Source organism: Lagenorhynchus albirostris, chromosome 3, assembly GCF_949774975.1.
Source record: "Lagenorhynchus albirostris chromosome 3, mLagAlb1.1, whole genome shotgun sequence".
In the NCBI taxonomy this organism is placed as follows: domain Eukaryota; kingdom Metazoa; phylum Chordata; class Mammalia; order Artiodactyla; family Delphinidae; genus Lagenorhynchus; species Lagenorhynchus albirostris.
The window spans coordinates 26433552-26453007 of NC_083097.1; the positions used below are offsets into that span (position 1 = coordinate 26433552).

Consider the following 19456-nt stretch of genomic DNA (forward strand, 5'->3'; position numbering starts at 1 on the left):
CCAACTTCAGGTCTTCTTCACTTGCCCCAGTCCCCACAGCACCGAGCACTCCTACCCACTCTACCACTGATGACAGAGTCATTTTCCCTTCCTCATGAAATCTAGACAAGAGCCCACATAAGGAATTCCTCCCTTCAAAGGAATTCTCTTTTCTAACCAGCTATTAAGATGTTTTTTAATTTCCGCCGAATGGCAGAGGAATAGAAAAAGGCTGCCACTGTTCCACAGATGAGGCAAAGGCATCTGCCAAAATGTGATCAAAGAAATCTGGAGGTAAGAGAAGAGCTACTTCCCCCACCAAACAGTGAAAAAAAAATACAAAAACACAAACCCTCTTCAACACCAATTCTACTGAAGGCAGAGTTTCTAATAACAAAGTTTATAATCAGAACATACCCACAAAGGAAATGGGGAAAGTAAAGTCACGACAAAGCTTCAAACGGTAGTGCGTGGTTACTGGAGGAGATGGATGGATGCAGGAAAAGGAGACACAGAGTTGAAAGAGCAAGAACCCCAAAGAAGCAGAGTGCATACTGGGGTGAGAGCAGGCGATCAGCCTACGAGAAGGCCACTTACCCTGCAACTGAACAGAAGAGCTGCAGCTAAAGGTAGACAGGGGAAGACAGATGAGGGAATCCTCTATTTGTAGGCTCAGAGCAAGGAAGAAGTAAAACAAGAGACTTTAAGGGAGTGGTGAAGATTTTAAATAGTCACTGCGGAGAATAATGAGGACCTGAACTAAGGCAGTGGCCCTGAGAATGGAGAGGAGACAAATTCAAAGAATTACTTCAGAGAATGTAAACTGAGTCACCTAGTAGATGTGGATGGTGAGAGAGAAGGCTGTAGACTCTGACCTAGCAACCTGTGTGGCTGCAAGCGTATGGGCTCTGACAAGGAATGCAGAACATCTTAGTGCAAAGATGCAACTCCCAAATCTCCATTTCCAGTCCGGACATCTCTCCTGAACACCAAATTTGCAACTGCCTACTGAAGCATAAAGGTTAGATATAAATATTGGGTTGGCCAAAAAATTCGTTCAGGTTTTTCTATAACATTTTACAGAAAAACCTGAACAAACTTTTTGGCCAACCCAATTAATAAGTTACTGGACCTCTCCTTTTGCATTTCCTAAAGGCACTTACAACCCAGTACAAATCTGCAGACAGACAAAAAAAAAAACAGAGTGAACAGACTACAAGGGACTGTCTAAATGAGACCTCTGAGCTCTTTTCAAGGCCTCTAACTATTTAGGCAGACGGATAATTCTTTTAATATCTAGTTTCATTTTCAAAAATTTACAGCTTGAACAAAGTTAGAGGACTCACACTTTCTGATTTCAAAACTTATTACAGGGACTTCCCTGGTGTCGCACTGGTTAAGAATCTGCCTGCCAGTGCAGGGGACACAGGTTCGAGCCCTGGTCCAGGAAGATCCCACATGCCACAGAACAAGTGAACCTGTGCACCACAACTACTGAGCCGGCGCTCTAGAGCCCATGAGCCACAACTACTGAAGCCCACGCACCTAGAGCCCCCGCTCTACAACAAGAGAAGCCACTGCAATGAGAAGCCCGCGCACCACAATGAAGAGTAGCCCCCGCTCACCGCAACTAGAGAAAGCCCGCACGCAGCAACGAAGACCCAATGCAGCCAAAAATAAAATTTATTAAAAAAATAAAAATATTTTTTATTTTTAATTTTTTTAATTAAAAAAAATTTTTTAATTAAAATTTTTATTAAAAATTTTTTTATTTTTAATAAAAATAAACTTATTACAAAGCCACAGTAATCAAAACAATGTTGTACTGGCCTAAAGACAGACATTAGGCCAATGGAATAGATTAGAGAGCCCAGAAATAAACCCTCACATGTATGATCATATGATTTTGACAAGGAGGCCAAGACCATTCAACAGAGAAAGAACAGTCTTCTCAGCAAATGGTGCTGAGAAAACTGGATATCCACATGTAAAAGAATGAATTTGGACCCTTACCTTATATCCTACACAAAAACTAACTCATAATCGATCAAAGACCTCAAATTAAGAATTAAAACTATAAAACTTATAGAAAACAACAGAAAAGCTTTATGACACTGAATTTGGAAATGAATTATTGAATATGACACCAAAAGTACAGGCAAAAAATAAATAAAGTACACTTCATCATTAAAGGACACTATCAACAGAGCGAAAAGGCAACCCACTGACTGGGAGAAAATATTTGCAAATCACATACCGGCATACCTCAGAGATATTGTGGGTTCAGTTCCAGATCACTTAAATAAAGCAAATATCACAATAAAGCAAGTCACACAAATTTTCTGTGCATATAAAAGTTATGTTTACACTATAAATCATCTGACAATGCAGGGTTGCCACAAACTATCAATTTAAAAAAAAATGCAATATCTGTGAAGCACTTAACAAAGTGCAATAAAACAAGACAAGGTATGCCTGTACCTGATAAGAGATTAATATCTCAATATATAAAGAACTTCTAAAACTCAACAACAAAAACTGATTTAAAAATGGGCAAAAGGGACTTCCCTGGTGGTGCAGTGGTTAAGAGTCCACCTACCAATGCAGGAGACACGGGTTCGATCCCTGGTCCAGGAAGATCCCACATGCTGCAGAGCAACTAAGCCCGTGTGCCACAACTACTAAGCCCAGGAGCCACAACTACTGAGCCCATGTGCCACAACTACTAAAGCCCATGCACCTAGAGCCTGTGCTCCGCAACAAGAAGCCACCGCAATGAGAAGCACGCGTACCGCAATGAAGAGTAGCCCACGCTCACCACAACTAGAGAAAGCCCGTGTGCAGCAACGAAGACCCAATGCAGCCAAAAATAAATAAATTTAATAAATTTAAAAAAAAAAACCAAAAAACCAGAAAGTAGCTAGTGACAGCCAGGATGTGGAGAAATTGCAATCCTTGTGCATTGCTGCTGGGAATGTAAAATGGTGCAGCTACTGTGGAAAACAGTATGGTAGTTCCTCAAGAAAATTAAACACAGAATTACCATGTGATCCAGCAATCCCACTTCTAGGTATATCTCCAAAAGAATTGAAGCAGGGACTCAAACAACTCAAACAACAATGTTCCAAAAGCAGCCTTATTCACAATAGCTTAAAAGCAGAAACAACCAAAATGTCCATGATAGTTGAATGGATAAACAAACTGTGGTATATACATATAATGGAATATTATTCAGCCTTAAAAAAGAATGAAATTCTGATACATGCTACAACCTGAATGAACCCTGAAAACACTTATGCTAAATAAAATAGTCAGACACAAAAGGTCAGATACACAATTCTACTTAACGAAGTATCTAGAAGAGTCAAATTCAGAGAGAGAAAGCAGAATGGAATGAGAGTTACCAGAGGCTAGGGGGAGGGGGAAAGGAGCAGTCAGCTAATGGTTAAGAGTTGCAGTTTGGAAAGGAATCGTGATGATGGTTGCAACATTCACAGCAACGTGAAGGTCCTTAACACCACTGAGTTGTACACTTTAAAATGGCGGAAACAGTAAACGTTATGTATATTTTACCACAATAAAAAAAGTTGAAAAAAACCCTTTCCTTTTATTCTTTTAGACCTATCAGTCAGTTAAGACGATGGAGACTGTACGAGGGAACCACTTTAATAATGTTTCTAGCCCAGCACTAGGGACACTGCCCAGAGCATAAACGATCCTCAACTATTTGAGGACAAGTGAGAGACAGATGGATGGATGGACAAAATACTATAAGTTCAAAACTTAAAAACAATTTCTAAACATACCAAATATTTTTGAAAATCACTAAAACGTATGTTAAAACAATTTTTTAACTTTAATTTAGAATTTCATAGACGCCATCTTAAAACACTATTTGTGACAATCAAATGGAAGCTAATCCCAAAACCTATTTCCAGTCAGCTTCAAAGTACTTTGTGAATAGAATTCCCCAGGAGGTTCTGTCCCAAGCCCTAGCTCCCCCTACTCTCCTAAACTGAAATGCCCCTTCTTCTGTAAATAGTGCAATGTCCGGCCCAACTCCCCATGGCTTCTGACACTTTCCGGGACAGCCTCAGCCTAATTCACTACTTCCTCTGAACCAAAAATGTACTGTCTTCTACTACCCAACTGGCACTTAGGACAGTACTACTTTACACTGTTACTTTAATTCTCAAGTGCCTTATCTCCCCACTACTAGACTATATACTTGTGAAGACCAGGACTTTTCTTGTTACTTTATTTCATTCCTAGTCCCATTTAACAAAACCTTGCACAAAGTACAATTTTATAATTTGGGGCAATTTTAGAAATTGTTATTCCCACGTCTTTCCCCACTCTCAACCTCCTCAGGGAAGGCACTTTGGTAGCCAAAGGACCTACAGTGAAGGAGAAATGAAAAGTAAATTAAAAGATATGGAGGAAATGGGGAAAATGTTTCAATAAAGATAAATTTAAAAAGAAAGAGTTGTGGGCCAATGCCTTCTCGAGGCGACCCAGCCCTAAGACCTTCAAGAGATACTGGCCTTGAACTTAGGCAGGAAGGACCCTTCCCCCTAAAAAATAGGAGAAGGGGCATCAAAAACGGGAGGTGGGAACAACGAAAGGTGGGAAGAACTGGTGACCAGAGGGGTTAGAAGAGGTCAAGGACCTTTTAAGCTTTTCAACTTAGAGCCAAGATATGATGAAACCTAATACTTCTGTGCACCAACTATACTAGGCACTTTACATGTGTTATTTTATTTACTTGTCATTAGAATCATTTATCATTTTGGAGGTTTGGAGGCTTCTGATGTCTCTGGAGAGTCAGCAGTATCTTATAAGAATTGTTCAAGGAAGACTCTGGACTTGGCCTAAGAATAAGAAGTGGTACTTCAGGTTTCCAGATTTCCCAGTACAGCATGCCAAGGATTACCAAAAAAAAAAAAAAAAAACGGGTTGTAGGTTCAGGACAAACACAAAGATAAGTGAGCACAGATAACTAATTGCATCTGAACAGAACGTTCACTAAGCCCAGCAAAGCACAAGAGGGTTAAGAAATAATAAAAACAGTGGAAATATTAAATACTTGTCAAGATCACTATAAATCTTAATTCTTCTCTGGGCTAAGCAATTACCTATTTGCATTTGTTCAACACCTTGCAGTTTTTAAAGCACTTGCACATATGCCAATTCACTGGATCCCTACAATTCAGAGGTTATGGGACAGCCCACAAATGTAGGCCCATTGTGCCCAGCGGGTAACTGAGGGTCTAAGAATTTAAAGCATTTATCCTAACTAATTATTCTAACTACTCAAAGGCAAGGCTGGAAATCAAAAACATGGCAATCTTCTAATTCCTGATCCAAGGCACCCCCTTATGTCCCTATTGCACTTAACGTGTACTTCCATTAAAGTCAATAACTTATTTTATTGGAATCATTTGCAAATCTGTCTTTTATATAGACTGGATGCTCCTGAGGGTGAGAAGTTTTTCTTTGCAACCTCACCACCAGCAAAGACACTGGCACATAGGTGTTCAATAGTTAGACTGAACTAGGGCTTCCCTGGTGGCACAGTGGTTGAGAATCCGCCTGCCAATGCAGGGGACATGAGTTCGAGCTCTGGTCCAGAAAGACCACACACGCCGCAGAGCAATTAAGCCTGCACGCCACAACTACTGAGCCTGCGCTCTAAAGCCTGTGAGCCACAACTACTGAGCCTGAGTGCCACAACTACTGAAGCCCACGTGCCTAGAGCCCGTGCACCGAAACAAAGAGTGGCCCCTGCTCGCCGTAGCTAGAGAAAGCCTGCGTGTAGCAACAAAGACCCAATGCAGCCATAAATAAATAAATAAATTTATTTAAAACAAAAGAAGTTGGACTGAACTAAATCTGTTTCCATTTTATACAACAGGGCATAGATACAAAAATTAAATGACAAGCTCAATTCAGTGACTGAAATTTAAGCTAAATTCTTAAAATCCTATTTCTGAGCTTATTTTGTTAACATAGTATAAAACTGTTTTAACAGTTGCATTTGAGAAACTGGAACTAGAAAATGAAACCAGAGTAAAAATAACCACTAGCAATTTATATGCAATCCTTTATTTCCAGTCCCTCCACAGGGCAGAGGGTAGAGAGTAGGGAACAAAGAGTTTACCTACACATTATTAACCAACAAGAATAACTTTGTTCTTAAAATTTAACTCACAACTCCCTGCAGCTCAGTATACTAAAACTGTTCCTCCTACTACTGAGCTACAAGTCAAATTCTAGTACAATAAAAAGTCCTATTGGAGGGCTTCTCTGGTGGCGCAGTGGTTGAGAGTCCGCCTGCCGATGCAGGGGACACGGGTTCATGCCCCGGTCCAGGAGGATCCCACATGCCATGGAGCGGCTGGGCCCATGAGCCATGGCCGCTCATAATGGTGAGAGGCCCACGTACCGCAAAAAAAAAAAAAAAAAAAAGTCCTATTGGAGAAAAAGATTTCTAATCCTCAACTCAGCACAAACTTAGTATTTTCAATATTAATTTATTTCACTATTTCTCAACTTTTTTTTCCATTACTGCTCCCTAAAGAAGCTTTTTCAGACTTTTTTCTATAACCACACCCTCCCCCATAAAATTTTAGTAACATGGCACACTATACATGTATCTATGCTTTACACATAGAAGAAGTAAGAATTTTTCACCACCACCCCCAGAACCAATTTTCCCTCCCTTGGGTATGACGCTACCCTAAATGAAAATACATGATTTACTCAGTAAATATTTTCTGAATGGCAGCTATATGCCAAGCTGAGATATTCACCATGGGAAAATTCTACGACAGCAACACAATTTAGTTTTTTAGTTTACTGTAAGAGTTTTGACCCACAGAACAAAATGAGATGGGCTTGAAGATAGAGAACTTCTTCCTAGTGTTGGCACCTCATCAAGGACTTGGCTCAATAAATATTTGATTAATGCATGGAAGGTATTAGAATTCTACATGTGGTAGAATGACCAGGCTACAGAAATGCTGGCTTCCTATCTCAAATCTCACAGAACTGAAAATCCAACCCACCACAACCCTGAAACCTGAAATTTTCTGTAGTCAATTTTCAAGAGGAAAAAAAAAGACAAAACACAGCCAAAACAAAAAACTTAAACTAAAACAAAGGAACAGTTTCTATTAGATAATTTTTAACCTTCTGGTTCACTAAATGCTTTGAGTATCTGATGAAGGCTATGTTCTCTTTCTCCAGAAAAATATACACATACAACACACACAACTGCAGAACGTTTTACAGACTTTTAAACTCCATCCTTTGACTCCAATTTAAGACCTTCCCTTATTAAAGGAATATGTAAACTATACACAATTTATTAAGTTTAAAAAAAGGGTCTTTTTTTCCTTTAAAATTTAACTCTTTCAGCTTAAAAATATATTTACAAGAAGCATTCTTTCTGGCAATGTAATGTACTTTAATATTATTTGTATTCTTGCAGATCAGATGTTAACCAAACAACTAATAAGGTGAGATAATATGAATAAAATAACAGCCTATTTTATATATTTACCTGTAATACCTAAATTAAAACCCCAAGATTTACTAAATTACATTATAACACTCTACAATACTTTTGAAACATGTTGCAGTCTTTCAAGTTTTGATCAGGGAAACCTAAAGCCACTAACATCAATTCAAAAATGAAGCCAGGCTCCCACTTTTGTTACTTGTCACTACACTTATTATGTGGAAGAAACATGGGGACCAGCAGTCTCTTTGTGCTGCTTCAAAAGGAAACTAGCATGAAAATAAAATCCCCTGAACAAAGACTACAGCAACTCTGAATGATACAATTTACTCTAATAGCAGAAAAATTATGCTGATACACAGTAGGGAAAGTTTGCTTGGGCCAAAGGTTTAACACGACATAACTGGACAAGCATAATGCATTTAGGGTCTTTTGAGATTTACACGTAAGCTGACACTTACTGTAAGAGGTAATCTCTTTAAACATCAGAAAAACACCCCAAATATTTGATCAAAATAATTTCAAAGTACAATTCTACAAGATAATCTCAAATGATCCATACAGGAATGCTCAGATGGTTTAAAATTAATAAATATCAAATATTAGTATGACTTATAAAATGAATCAGTGAATGTTTGGGCCACACTGTGAAAGGACGCTGAAGCACTGAAAAGTAACCTCACTAACATAAAATCTTGTTTAAAAGATACAATCAAGTGGTTCAATGACCTCCAAAAACTAATTTTTGAGATCCTGTATATCTCTTATGTGTGTACTTACTCTTAAATACACCTGAAAAAAATACATGAAAACTCAAATCTTTCAAAAATATGAATAGCATATTATTTGTATTAAAGGAATAACAAAATTCCAAAACTCTGAAGTCTTTATTATACTTTAAATTACTGAAATCTTAGCACACCTTTAAATACTGAATATTTGTTAAATGAATTTCTCATTAACAGATTTGATATCCAGAGATGGTGTGTATTACTGCATGTATAGAAAGGAGAATTAAAAAAAAAAAAAAAGTTAGCCATCTTGATAAGTATTGTATTTCAAAGTAGCAACCTTGGGAAACTTACTCCAAAAATGGAACACTCTGGTATCAATCGTTGGAGCCAATTTAAAAGCCACACAAAGGTCAGTTCCATCATTTTAGTTAAACTTAACTATTTTACCCTAAGTGTGTATTATCCAGCTCAAGCACTTACTTATTTTTCAAGATAAGAGTTAAATTATCACATTAAGGTTCTTATCTGCAAGCATTAAAAACATTAACAATTGACTCTGGCTTTCTTTAAAAAGGGACTTTACTGGAAGGTTCCTAAAGCTTACAAAATTGAAAGGTGCCTGGAAAATCGGGATGGGAAAGACAAGCACCAAAGGGCTAGCGAGAAAGAAGCTAAGGGACCCAAGTCAGAGAACACTCTGACCTACACTGACACTCCTCTGATAGGTCTCCAAACACCCCCCACAAGCCTGCTGTTCTGTTCTCAAGATCCAAAGCCCCAGGAGAAAATGTCTGGTTGGGCAAGTCTAGGTCTGACTGCACCACAAAAGAGAAAGTGTAAATGCTTCAACAGTGCATCCTGGAAATACATCCAATGGGAACACCCTAAAAACAAGACAAAACCTAGAAAGGACAAGGTGGAGAGTAAAACAATAAATGTCCGCAGCAGTCCAATCAGAACCATAGGAGAGGTCTACGTCTCTCTCCATTTTAGAGAGCTTTGAGGCTCAGAGATCAAGTAACATGGAAAACAAAGGATACACCGCAGACCAGGACTATACTATACTGCCTCTTTCCACTCTGCTATTCCACATGCACACTCTAAATTATACCTGGCCGTTTAAAGTAATCAAATCCAACTTTAATGCACTAAGATTTGTCATGAATGAAGATATTTAAAAGTATATGACACCAGTTATTTCACATAATTCTCAATGAGGCATTCTGAAAACACTAACTACTGGAGGCACCTATGGAAAAATCAAATAGTTGGGAGGAAAAAAATACCTAGCTTGTTTGCAGTCCCTTCCTCTCAACTACAGGGGAGACAGCAGAAATCTTGCTAATTATTTGGAAGTTGAATTCAAATTTAAACCCATCTGCCATCCTTGCTGTGGCCTCTGACAATTTACTTCAATACCTATGTCCTCTGCCCAGACTGAGCATCGGAATCCCCAAAGGGGCCCAGGCATTGGTGTTTCAATTAAAGACAGAAAGGAAAATCACCGGTAAAAAATCTGAAATGAAACTCACAATAACTTCAGAGTCATCCCTAATAGGTAATCTGAAGCCAGACCATCTGCTTACTGGCGGGCAAGCTGAGCCTTCTGTTCAGCAAAGGGGTGAGGGAGAGAATACTAGATTCAGGATATGAGTTAAAATAATTTTAATATTATAGATTGTAAATGTGTTAAAAGTAAGCTGATAATACAATGAGAAAGAACAAATGACAACCTCACACAATAAGGATGAAGCTCACAAACTTTGCTTTACAAAAGGCACAAATAAAAGTACAAAAATAGGCAAAATTATTCTATGCTGAATTCTAAAGTCAAGCCAGTGGTAACCCTTGAGGACCAGGCAGTGACTGGAAAAGGAAATCAAGCAGGGCTTCTGGAGAGCTGGTCATGTTGTTTCTTCATCTAGGTGCTGGTTCAACAGGTGTGTTCAATTTGCAAAAATTCTTCACACTCGTGCACTTTTCTGTGGGTTTATTATTCAACAAAAACCATTTTTAACAAACCGTAAGTCTCAGCATTTTTGAAAAGTCAAACTAATTTCACCTCTCACAATTTCTTTAAAATTCTTCTTGTTCTGATTTCAAGTAAGGTTAGCTCACATATATATAAAATGTGTCCATCATTAATGACAAACCTAACCTTTGAATTTAGCTTTTAAATATCTTAAAAGTACCCAGAAATATAACAAAGATGGACACTAAGTTAAAATAATAAAAAGTTAAAGCAGTGAATTTATTAAGCTGTATATATTACAGGTAAAGTTTAGAATTTGTTAATATTAAACTTAGTAAGGGGACTTCCCTGGTGGTGCAGTGGTTAAGAATCCACCTCCCAATGCAGGGGACACAGGTTCGAGCCCTGGTCCAGGAAGACCCCACATGCCATGGAGCAACTAAGCCCATGCGCCACAACTACTGAGCCTGCTCTCTAGAGCCCGAGAGCCACAACTACTGAGCCCATGTGCCACAACTACTGAAGCCCGCGCGCCTAGAGCCCGTGCTCCACAACAAGACAAGCAACCACAATGAGAAGCCCACGCACTGCGACGAAGAGGAGCCGCTCGCCGCTGCTAGAGAAAGCCCGCGCCAGCAACAAAGACCCAACACAGCCAGAAATAAATTAAATAAATTTTATATAAATAATAAACTTAGTAAGTTAAAAGCGTAAATGCCTAGAACCTATGTAAGAGAGTAATTCCTGTCCCCTAAAAAGAGTGATACAAGTTGAAGACATAGGGACAGGCGACAGGCGGGTGGAAGGAATCTCCTAAAGAGAAAAATGAATGGATGAGTTGCCAGGGCTAGTTATTATGTAAAGACGTGAGGACAGGGGAAAATATACAGGTTAATCCCTAAAACCTAAGTCTAAAGCAATGCAAAGTCCCAACCCCACCCACTGCCACTTCAACTCCATGCACCTGCCTGCAAAGGGAAAAAAGTTTTCCTATGTGGTTGTTGAAATGCTCAGAATTAGCTAGTTGTCTGGACCTTGGCCATGACATGGCAAAGTATAGTGACTCCTGACACAAACACAACAGATGGTTTCAATTACGTACCACCAAAGAACTTTAAATTTTCTAGGTTTCGTTAAGTATCATTAAGCTTCAACAAATAAATTCTTTAGATTATCTTCATGAAAACCAATCACAGAAAAACAGCATGTTAATATGTTTCAGCTTAAACATTTAGAGTAACACATACTTAAAAAAACAAAAAGGTACCTTCTCACCATAATTTCTCATTTAGAGTAACTCAGAAGTCCAAAAGCTAGTTTTGGTTTTAGCGTTTTAGTTTTACACACAGAATGTATCCAACAAAGAAAAGTCTCAAAAACTATAAACCAAAATGTTCACTCAGAAATATGGATGACTTTTCTTCACTTTGCTTTTTTTTTTTTTTTGGTATTTTTTATAATGTTACTTTTGTCCCAAAGGAAAAAGAAAGAGACTTAAAGAAAAACGTTTATTACCAAGATTCTAAATGGTGAAGCCTAAAAGAAGCTTTTTTTTTTTTAGAATACTTTCTAAAAATCACATTTCTAGGACACTATACAACTAGTTTGCTTTTCCAAAGAACAAAAAGGAATTTCACATACAGTCTGCTTTCATCATAACTCAGTAATTAAAACACAGATACTGGGGCCCCTTTCATAGCCAGAGGGACATCAACTTTTTTTAAGAGATCATCAGAAAAACCTGAGCAAACTGGAACCCCAGAAAATGCAAATACTCTAGACATGTCCATCAAGGTAAATTTTAATTCATTAGATTACTAAATATCAGGAGTCCACAAACAATCCATATAAAACTCACCTATATCTTATAAGTTTTGGTGAATAAGACTAAGTTGTTTTAATAAGACTTATTTTTTTTTTTTGCCCACCTCTGTGAACTGGGAAAAGTTTATTTAAAAAAAAAAGCTTAGATATTTTTGTATCTGACTCTCAAAATGTGCCGTCTGTAGTTTCCATAGGGAGATAAAACAAGCTTCTGGGACCCCTCACCATATACAATTTATACAATATCCATTCATCTGTCTGACCCTCTGGCAGGTCTCTAAAAATAATCATTTTTGGAGACAGACCCGTGATAAAGCAAATATAGCAAAATGTTAATTATAGAACCTAGGAGGTGAGTGTATAGGTGTCCACTGCAGCATTTTTCTCAACTTCTCTGTGTGTGAACAATCTCACAAGGTATTGGGGTGAAAACAATCGTTTCAGAGTCAGAACACAAGTATCTATGGAAACACTGAGGCCTTTCATCAAATCACAAACCTAGCATTTCAAGCGCGCCCACGAAAATGCCCCTCCTTGAGACTGCAAGACTTTTTTAAAGAATAGTAAACTGGTAAAATGTAAACGCGATACTAAAAATAATCTCTCACGCAAAACAAATTTACCTAGGAAGTCCATTTCCAGGTTTCATGAGATTTTTGTTGGACTTTTATCAGTAAAACAACTTTTGCCTCCATTACCATTTCACCGAAATGTTTTCAAAATTCCAAACAGTACACCTTGTTTTTTTTTTTTTTTAAATCACCCAGAAAGCAGATGAGTGGACCTAGGTCCACTGATCTCCCAGGTCCTAAAACCTGCAGAACCTATGAGTTCAGGTGCACTCTAACCTGCAAGTCTCCAGGTGGGAATTGTACCCTGGGGTCTACCCGGGTTAAACACGCGGAAAAAAGCGAGGAAGCAACAGACCGCCGGGGAGTCAAAATGAAAGGAGTGACTGTGAAAGAAGGGAAATCCAAGCAATGAGGGCGGGGAGGATCTGGACGCACGGGACCAGCTGGGCGCTCCCGGGCGCGGAGCTCGGGAGCTGGGAGGGCAGACGCGCGCGGAGCCGGTGGCCCGGCTCCCGCCTGGTGCCGGGGCCCCGCACCGGCCGCCCCCGCCCTGACCGCTGCACCCGCACCTCTCGGTCCTTGAGGCCCAGAAGGAGCACCTCCTCCATCAGAGTCAGCCGCGTTTCCTTTGAGTCGCCCTTGTCGTCTTCGTCCTGCTCGTCGCGACGGCTCTGCGCGTCGTCCTCGCCGTTGCCGCCGCCGCCGCCAGCCGCCCGCTCCTTGTCGGCGGCGTTGCGGGAGGCCTCGGTGCGCCGCTGCACCAGCCCCGAGCTGCGCTGGGTCAGCGAGGTCATGGCTCCGGCCGAGGCGCCGCGCCGGGCCGAGAGGGACGCGGGACTTGCCGGGTCTCCCTCTTCCTCCCTTCGCGGCCCCCGACCCGCGCTTCCGTGTTAAACCCGGGTGCTGGGGCGACGTCCGTCGGTAGCGGGGCCGGGTGCAGTCATGGGGAGACGGGCCGGGGCGAAGCAGGCGGGCCGGTCGTCGGGGCGGGCGAGGGGCTCCTTCCTTCCTGCGGTCGCAGACCAGGGGCTGCCGGAGCTCCGAGGCGGAGGCGGTGGAGGAGGAGGAAGCGGCGGCGGCGGCGGCGGCGGCGGCGGCGGCGGCGGCGGCGGCGGCGGCGGCGGCGGCGGCGGCGGCGGCGGCGGCGGCGGCGGCGGCGGCGCCTTTCCAATATGGCGGCGCCGGCTGACGTCACTGGAGGATGTGGCAAGGCCGCGGCGGGGCGGGCCGGGAGAACGCCGGAAGCGGCGGGCAGGGACCCGGGGGCCGGGACTCGATGTCAACGACCCTCTCTCCGCCCCCCGGGTCTCCCCCGGCGCTCGCCCTTTTCTTGGGGTTCCTTCGCCGCCCGGCCCGCCCCGCCGCCCCCCTCCCGTGACGTGTCCTTCCTCCGCTCGCCTTCCCCTGTGTCCCCCAAAGAACCGGGGCTGGAGCCAGAGTCTGGCAAGGCCCCAGCGAATCCGGACAGGCGTGGCCTCGCGAGGGTGAACCCTGCTCCGTCTGAAGCTGTCCCCTTAGCACCCCAGACACCACCGTCCTCGGAGTTGGCCTCGCCCGGGGCTGCAGAGACCCGGCTTGGAATCCGGGGTCCCCACGAGTCACTGGAAGGACTTTGCTCACCGCTGATGGGGCGGGGAGAGGGCGCGCGCTCTGCCCACATTCCCAGACCCTTCAGAAGGAGTAACTGCGTTTAAATGGCCTGAAAGCGGACTTTTAGTTTTTCTGCGTGTATTACGGTGTGAAAAGAGAGGTTAGAACAAATTGAATAGTTTTGTTTGTAAAACTTTGTTCCTCCTTCCCGACCAGGGCACGGTGAGTACAGTTAGTACTGCACACGTCGGTACAGTCGACCTTAACGAACTTTTTATAGAGACAATAAACCTGTTGGGTTTCCTGCCAAGTCTTTGTACACATTAAATCTCTTTCAGTTTAATTACTCGGGTAAATCCTCTTGGCGTGCTTGACAGTTTGAGCAAGTTATGTTAAAGAATAGATGTCCAACCTGAGAGGGGGGGTTGTAGGGCCAGAAGAGTGGAGCTTATAAGTAAAACATTATCCAGAAATGGCATTGTATGCCATCCGATATTATTTAAAGTCAATAGTGATCACAGGCTGTGGTTACAGAATGATTTAGATAGGAGGAATGTAACAGGACTTAAGCTATAAGAAGCGATAAACGCCCACGGTGAAACCATCGCATAGAACATTTTTGGCTTACAGAGTTCTTCCTCTTCCACAAACCCATTATCCAGAACGCATACTGGCCGTGCACCATCACCATCACCCCGTGCCCGGGAAAGTGAGAAGGAAATCTCCTGGGGTGGGTAGAAGGGGGCAGGGTGAGCACAAAGTAGACCCTCCCTGTTTCCTATCTTTTTGGGCAAAGGTCAATTTCACTTCAACCAATTTCTCTCATTAACATCCTGTTCAACTCATTTTTTTTCTTTTATTTCTCTCCCAGTTCTTTCCCAAATAGCTTAAAATGTTTCTTTTTAAAAGAAATACAATTATTTGATTAATATAGTCAAATACAAAAGTTTAAAGAGTATAAAGATAGCTATAGTGAAAATCTTCCTTCTAGCCCTGACCCTGTTCACCCAGTTGTTCTCCTCTCCCCCTGGTGATTTTAAAATATGTCAACAAATTAGGTGAAGCCTAATTCCCCTCCCCTTGAGTGTGGGCCAGACTTAGTGACTCTCTTCAAATGAATTGAATGTGGCAGGCAGGACTGTGTGTGACTTCTTAGACTAGGACATAAAAGTCTTTGCAGCTTCTTCCTTGTTCTCCTTTGCTCTCTCTTAGATCGTTCACTCTGAGGGAAGCCAGCTGCCATATCATGAAGACATTCAAGCAGCCTTATGAAGAGGTCTAGTTGGGGAGGAACTGAGGCCTCCTGCCCAACAGCCATGTGAGTCAGCCATCTTGGAAGTGGATCGCAGCCCCAATCAAACCTTTAGTTAACATCTTAACTGCAACCTCATGAAAGAGTCTGAACCTCTACCACTGAACATACACAGAGAATTTGTGCTCCTCCCCATGTCCCCATCTGTCATGGGCATAATTCTAATACAGCCCTCATAATTCTTGCTGCCCTAGTATCTACACTTTTGTGTAATCCCCTCTCCTTGAGTGTGAACAGACTTTGTGACTTACTTGTAACCACTAGAATATGGCAAAAGGGAGGGAATGTTGCAGATGTAATTAAGGTCCTTAATAAATTCACTTTGAGTTAATCAAAGAGAGCTTATCCTGGGTGGGCCTGCGTAACCAGGTGGCATAATCACTTTCCCTCGAAAGTGGATCCATCCCTTCCCTAATTAGAGAGACTTGAGTCAGCTGAGACATTCTCTTGATTGCTCTCAAGACATTCTCTCTTGAGGAAGACAGCTGTGTTGTGAACTGCCTATGGAGAACAGTAACCTCTAAGAGTTGATGGTCTCAGTCTTAGAACTACAGCAACTGAATTATTCCAACAACATGAATGAGCTTGGAAGAAGACCCTAATCTCCAGATGAGAATGTAGCCCAGCCAACACTTTGATCACAACCTTGTGAGACTCTGAGCAAAGAATCCGGTTAAGCTATGCCAAACTCCTGACCAATGGAAACTCTGAAATAATAAATGTGTATTGTTTTAAGCCACTGAACTTGTAGTAATTTGTTATGTCATTGATGCAAGTAGGTTGAAAAAAATAAAGGGTGGTACAATATATACCATGCAAACAGCAACCATAATCAAGCTAGAGTGACTATACTAATACCAGACAATATAGACTTTAAGACCACACATACACACAACATTGTAAATCAACTATATTCTAATATAAAACAAAAATTTTAAAAAAAGACCACACATACACACAGAGTTACTAGAAATACACTCTCACATTTGTGGTCAATTGATTTTCAACAAGGATGCCAAAACAATTCGATGGGGAAAGAATAGTCTTTTCAAAACAAATGGTGCAGGGACTTCCCTGGTGGTCCAGTGGGTAAGACTCCACGTTCCCAATGCAGGGGCCGGGGTTCGATCTCTGGTCGGGCAACTAGAACCCGCGTGCGTGTCACAACTAAGAGTCTGCATGCTGCAACTAAAAGATCCTGCATGCTGCAGCTAAAGATCCTACATGCCACAATGAAGATCCCACTTGCTGCAACTAAGATGCAATGCAGCCAAAATAAATAAACAAACAAATGGTACGAAACAACTGTCTATCCATATACAAAAAGAAATTAAGTTGAACCCCTACCTTATACCATATACAAAAATTAACTCAAAATGGATCAAAGATCTAAGTGTATAGCTAAAAATATAAAATATTTAGATGAAAATTGGCATAAATCTTCATGATCTTGGATTGGGCAATGGTTTCTTAGATATAACCAAAAACCCAAATGATAAAACAAAAGAGATAAATTGAACGTTGTTAAAAGAACACCACTAAGAAAATGTGCTTCAAAAGACACCATCAATTGTAAAGCAATTATACCCCAATAAAGATGTTAAAAAAAAAAAAGACACCATCAAGAAAATGAACAGCCAACCCATGTAATGGGGAAAAAAAATTATAAATCATATATCTGATAAGGACTTATACCTAGAATATATAAAGAATGCTTACAACTCAATAATAAGAAGTAATCCAATTTAAAATAGGCAAAGTGGGACTTCCCTGGTGGTGCAGTGGTTAAGAATCGCCTGCCAGGGCTTCCCTGGTGGTGCAGTGGTTGAGAGTCTGCCTGCTGATGCAGGGGACATGGATTTGTGCCCCGGTCCGGGAAGATCCCACATGCCGCGGAGCGGCTGGGCCCATGAGCCATGGCCGCGGAGCCTGCGCATCCAGAGCCTGTGCTCTGCAATGGGAGGGGCCACAACAGTGAGAGGCCCACGTACCACAAAAAAAAAAAAAAAAAAGAATCGCCTGCCAATGCAGGGGTCATGGGTTTGATCCCTGGTCCAGGAAGATCCCACATGCCGCGGAGCAACTAAGCTTATGCACCACAACTATTGAGCCTGCGCTTGCCTAGAGCCTGTGCTCTGCAACAAGAGAGGCCACTGCAAGGAGAAGCCCGCACACCGCAACAAAGACTAGCCCCTACTTGACGCAACTAGAGAAAGCCCGCGTGCAGCAACAGAGACCCAATGCAGCCAAAAATAAAGAAAGAAAATAAAATAGGCAAAGTATATAAATAGACTTTTTACCAAAGAAGATACAAGAATAGCCAATAAGCCAATGAAAAGAAGCTCAATATCATTAGGGAAGAGCAAATCAAAGCCACAATGAGATACCACTTCACACCCACTAGAATGGCTATAATAAAAAAGACAGATATTAACAAGTATTGTGATGTGGAGAAACTGGAACCCTCATGATACTTGTTAGAAGGTAATATAATGCACCACTTTAGAAAACCATTTGGCATAGGTTTTAACATAGAGTTACCATATGACTCAGCAATTCCATGTCTACTTATATGCCCAAGAAAAATGGAAAATATATTTTACACAAAAACCTGTACATGAATATTCATAGCACCATTATTCATAATAATGAAAAAGTGGAAACAACCCAACTACACATCAACTGATGAATGGATAAATAAAATGTGGTATATCTACATCATGAAATGTTAGGCAACGAAAAGGAATGGAGTACCGACACATACTGCAATGCAGCATGTATAGACTTTGAAGACATTATGCTAACTGGAGAAGCCAGTCACAAAAGATCACACACTGCGCGGTTCTCTTTATATGAAATGTCTAGAATAAGCAAACCTATAGAAGCAGAGAGCGGATTAGTGATTGCCCAGGGCTGGCAAGGTTGGAGGGCATGGGGAATGACTGTTAAGTTTGTCCAAAGTTTCTTTTTGGGGTGATGAGAATGTTCTAAAACTAGTTGTGATGCTGGCTGCACAATTCTGTGAAGATACTAAAACACTGAATTATACACTTTAAAAGGGTAAATTGTGTGGTATGTAGATTATATTCCAATGAATCTGTTATTAACAAAAATTAGGGATCTTTGAATTAGGTCTGGCTAGAAGCATTTTCCAAGATACTATATATTATTGAGCAAAAAATTTGGATTTTTTAAAATATGCTTTTTGTAATAGGTACTTTTCGTTTTTAAGTTAAAATGTTTTGAACAAGGTTCACTCGTTGGTGATGAAAAACGAACATACTTTTGGCATAATAAAACATAAACTCATATTTTTTTAACCAATAAATTTGGAGGATTTAAAATTTTAAACAAATGTAAAACAAAGCATTGTTGTTCACCTTCATTGAAGATTATAGTGAGAAAATAAATAACATAAACATCAAAGAAATACACAGACTAGATAGGCTATAAAAACAATTTTAGCTGTTTGTTTATATAACAGTCTGTCACACAAATTCTAGAATTACATAGTTTAAGGAACATTCAAGAGATTAAACAACTCACAATCCTGAAATTTTTCCAACAGCCTACTCATTTTCCCTGGAAATCTAGAAAGGCAAGATTTCATGGTTTTATTATACCAGGTAGTTTAGTATCTTTCCACCGTTACCATCAGGAAGTCTTCTAAACTTCTAAGTTAAATCCTTAACTATTAGTCTATATGAGGCCAGATATGAAAAGCTGTTGACACGGAGATAAGGCTTATTAGTAAAGATCTCTACTGTGACTGGACGTTTTAGGCCAAAGCAATCTTCTTGGAATTTACTTGAGGTTTAGGTATAATCCTCTATCCTCTGGGTGCACTAAACACCCCTCTCGTTTTCTCAGCTCAGTGGAAATTGAATAGCTTACTCACTGTTATCTAGAAAACAGCCCCTTACACATGTATACAAATTTAATTTGTTCTCT

The 19456-nt window shown here is 41.0% G+C and overlaps 2 protein-coding genes across 2 annotated transcripts in view; one reads left to right on the forward strand and one right to left on the reverse strand.

Moving 5' to 3' along the window:
- The window catches only part of GOLPH3 (golgi phosphoprotein 3), a 52994-nt gene extending 39313 nt beyond the window's left edge, over positions 1-13681 (reverse strand). Inside the window, exon 1 of the mRNA XM_060146924.1 lies at positions 13173-13681. Within this exon, the coding sequence (XP_060002907.1) occupies positions 13173-13397 (225 nt within the window). The 5' untranslated portion in view covers positions 13398-13681. The remainder of the gene's footprint in view (positions 1-13172) is intronic.
- A 52-nt stretch (positions 13682-13733) lies between these two features.
- LOC132517998 (uncharacterized) lies at positions 13734-16209 on the forward strand. The gene is made up of 2 exons (XM_060146011.1): positions 13734-14353; positions 15406-16209. Exon 1 carries the CDS (start codon positions 13776-13778, stop codon positions 14295-14297), a length of 522 nt encoding a protein of 173 aa, XP_060001994.1. The 5' UTR covers positions 13734-13775; the 3' UTR covers positions 14298-14353; positions 15406-16209.
- Positions 16210-19456: the final 3247 nt, after the last annotated feature.

Excerpts from the sequence above, each read along its gene's own strand:
- LOC132517998 (XM_060146011.1), top strand. The coding sequence starts at position 13,776 with ATGGCGGCGCCGGCTGACGTCACTGGAGGATGTGGCAAGGCCGCGGCG.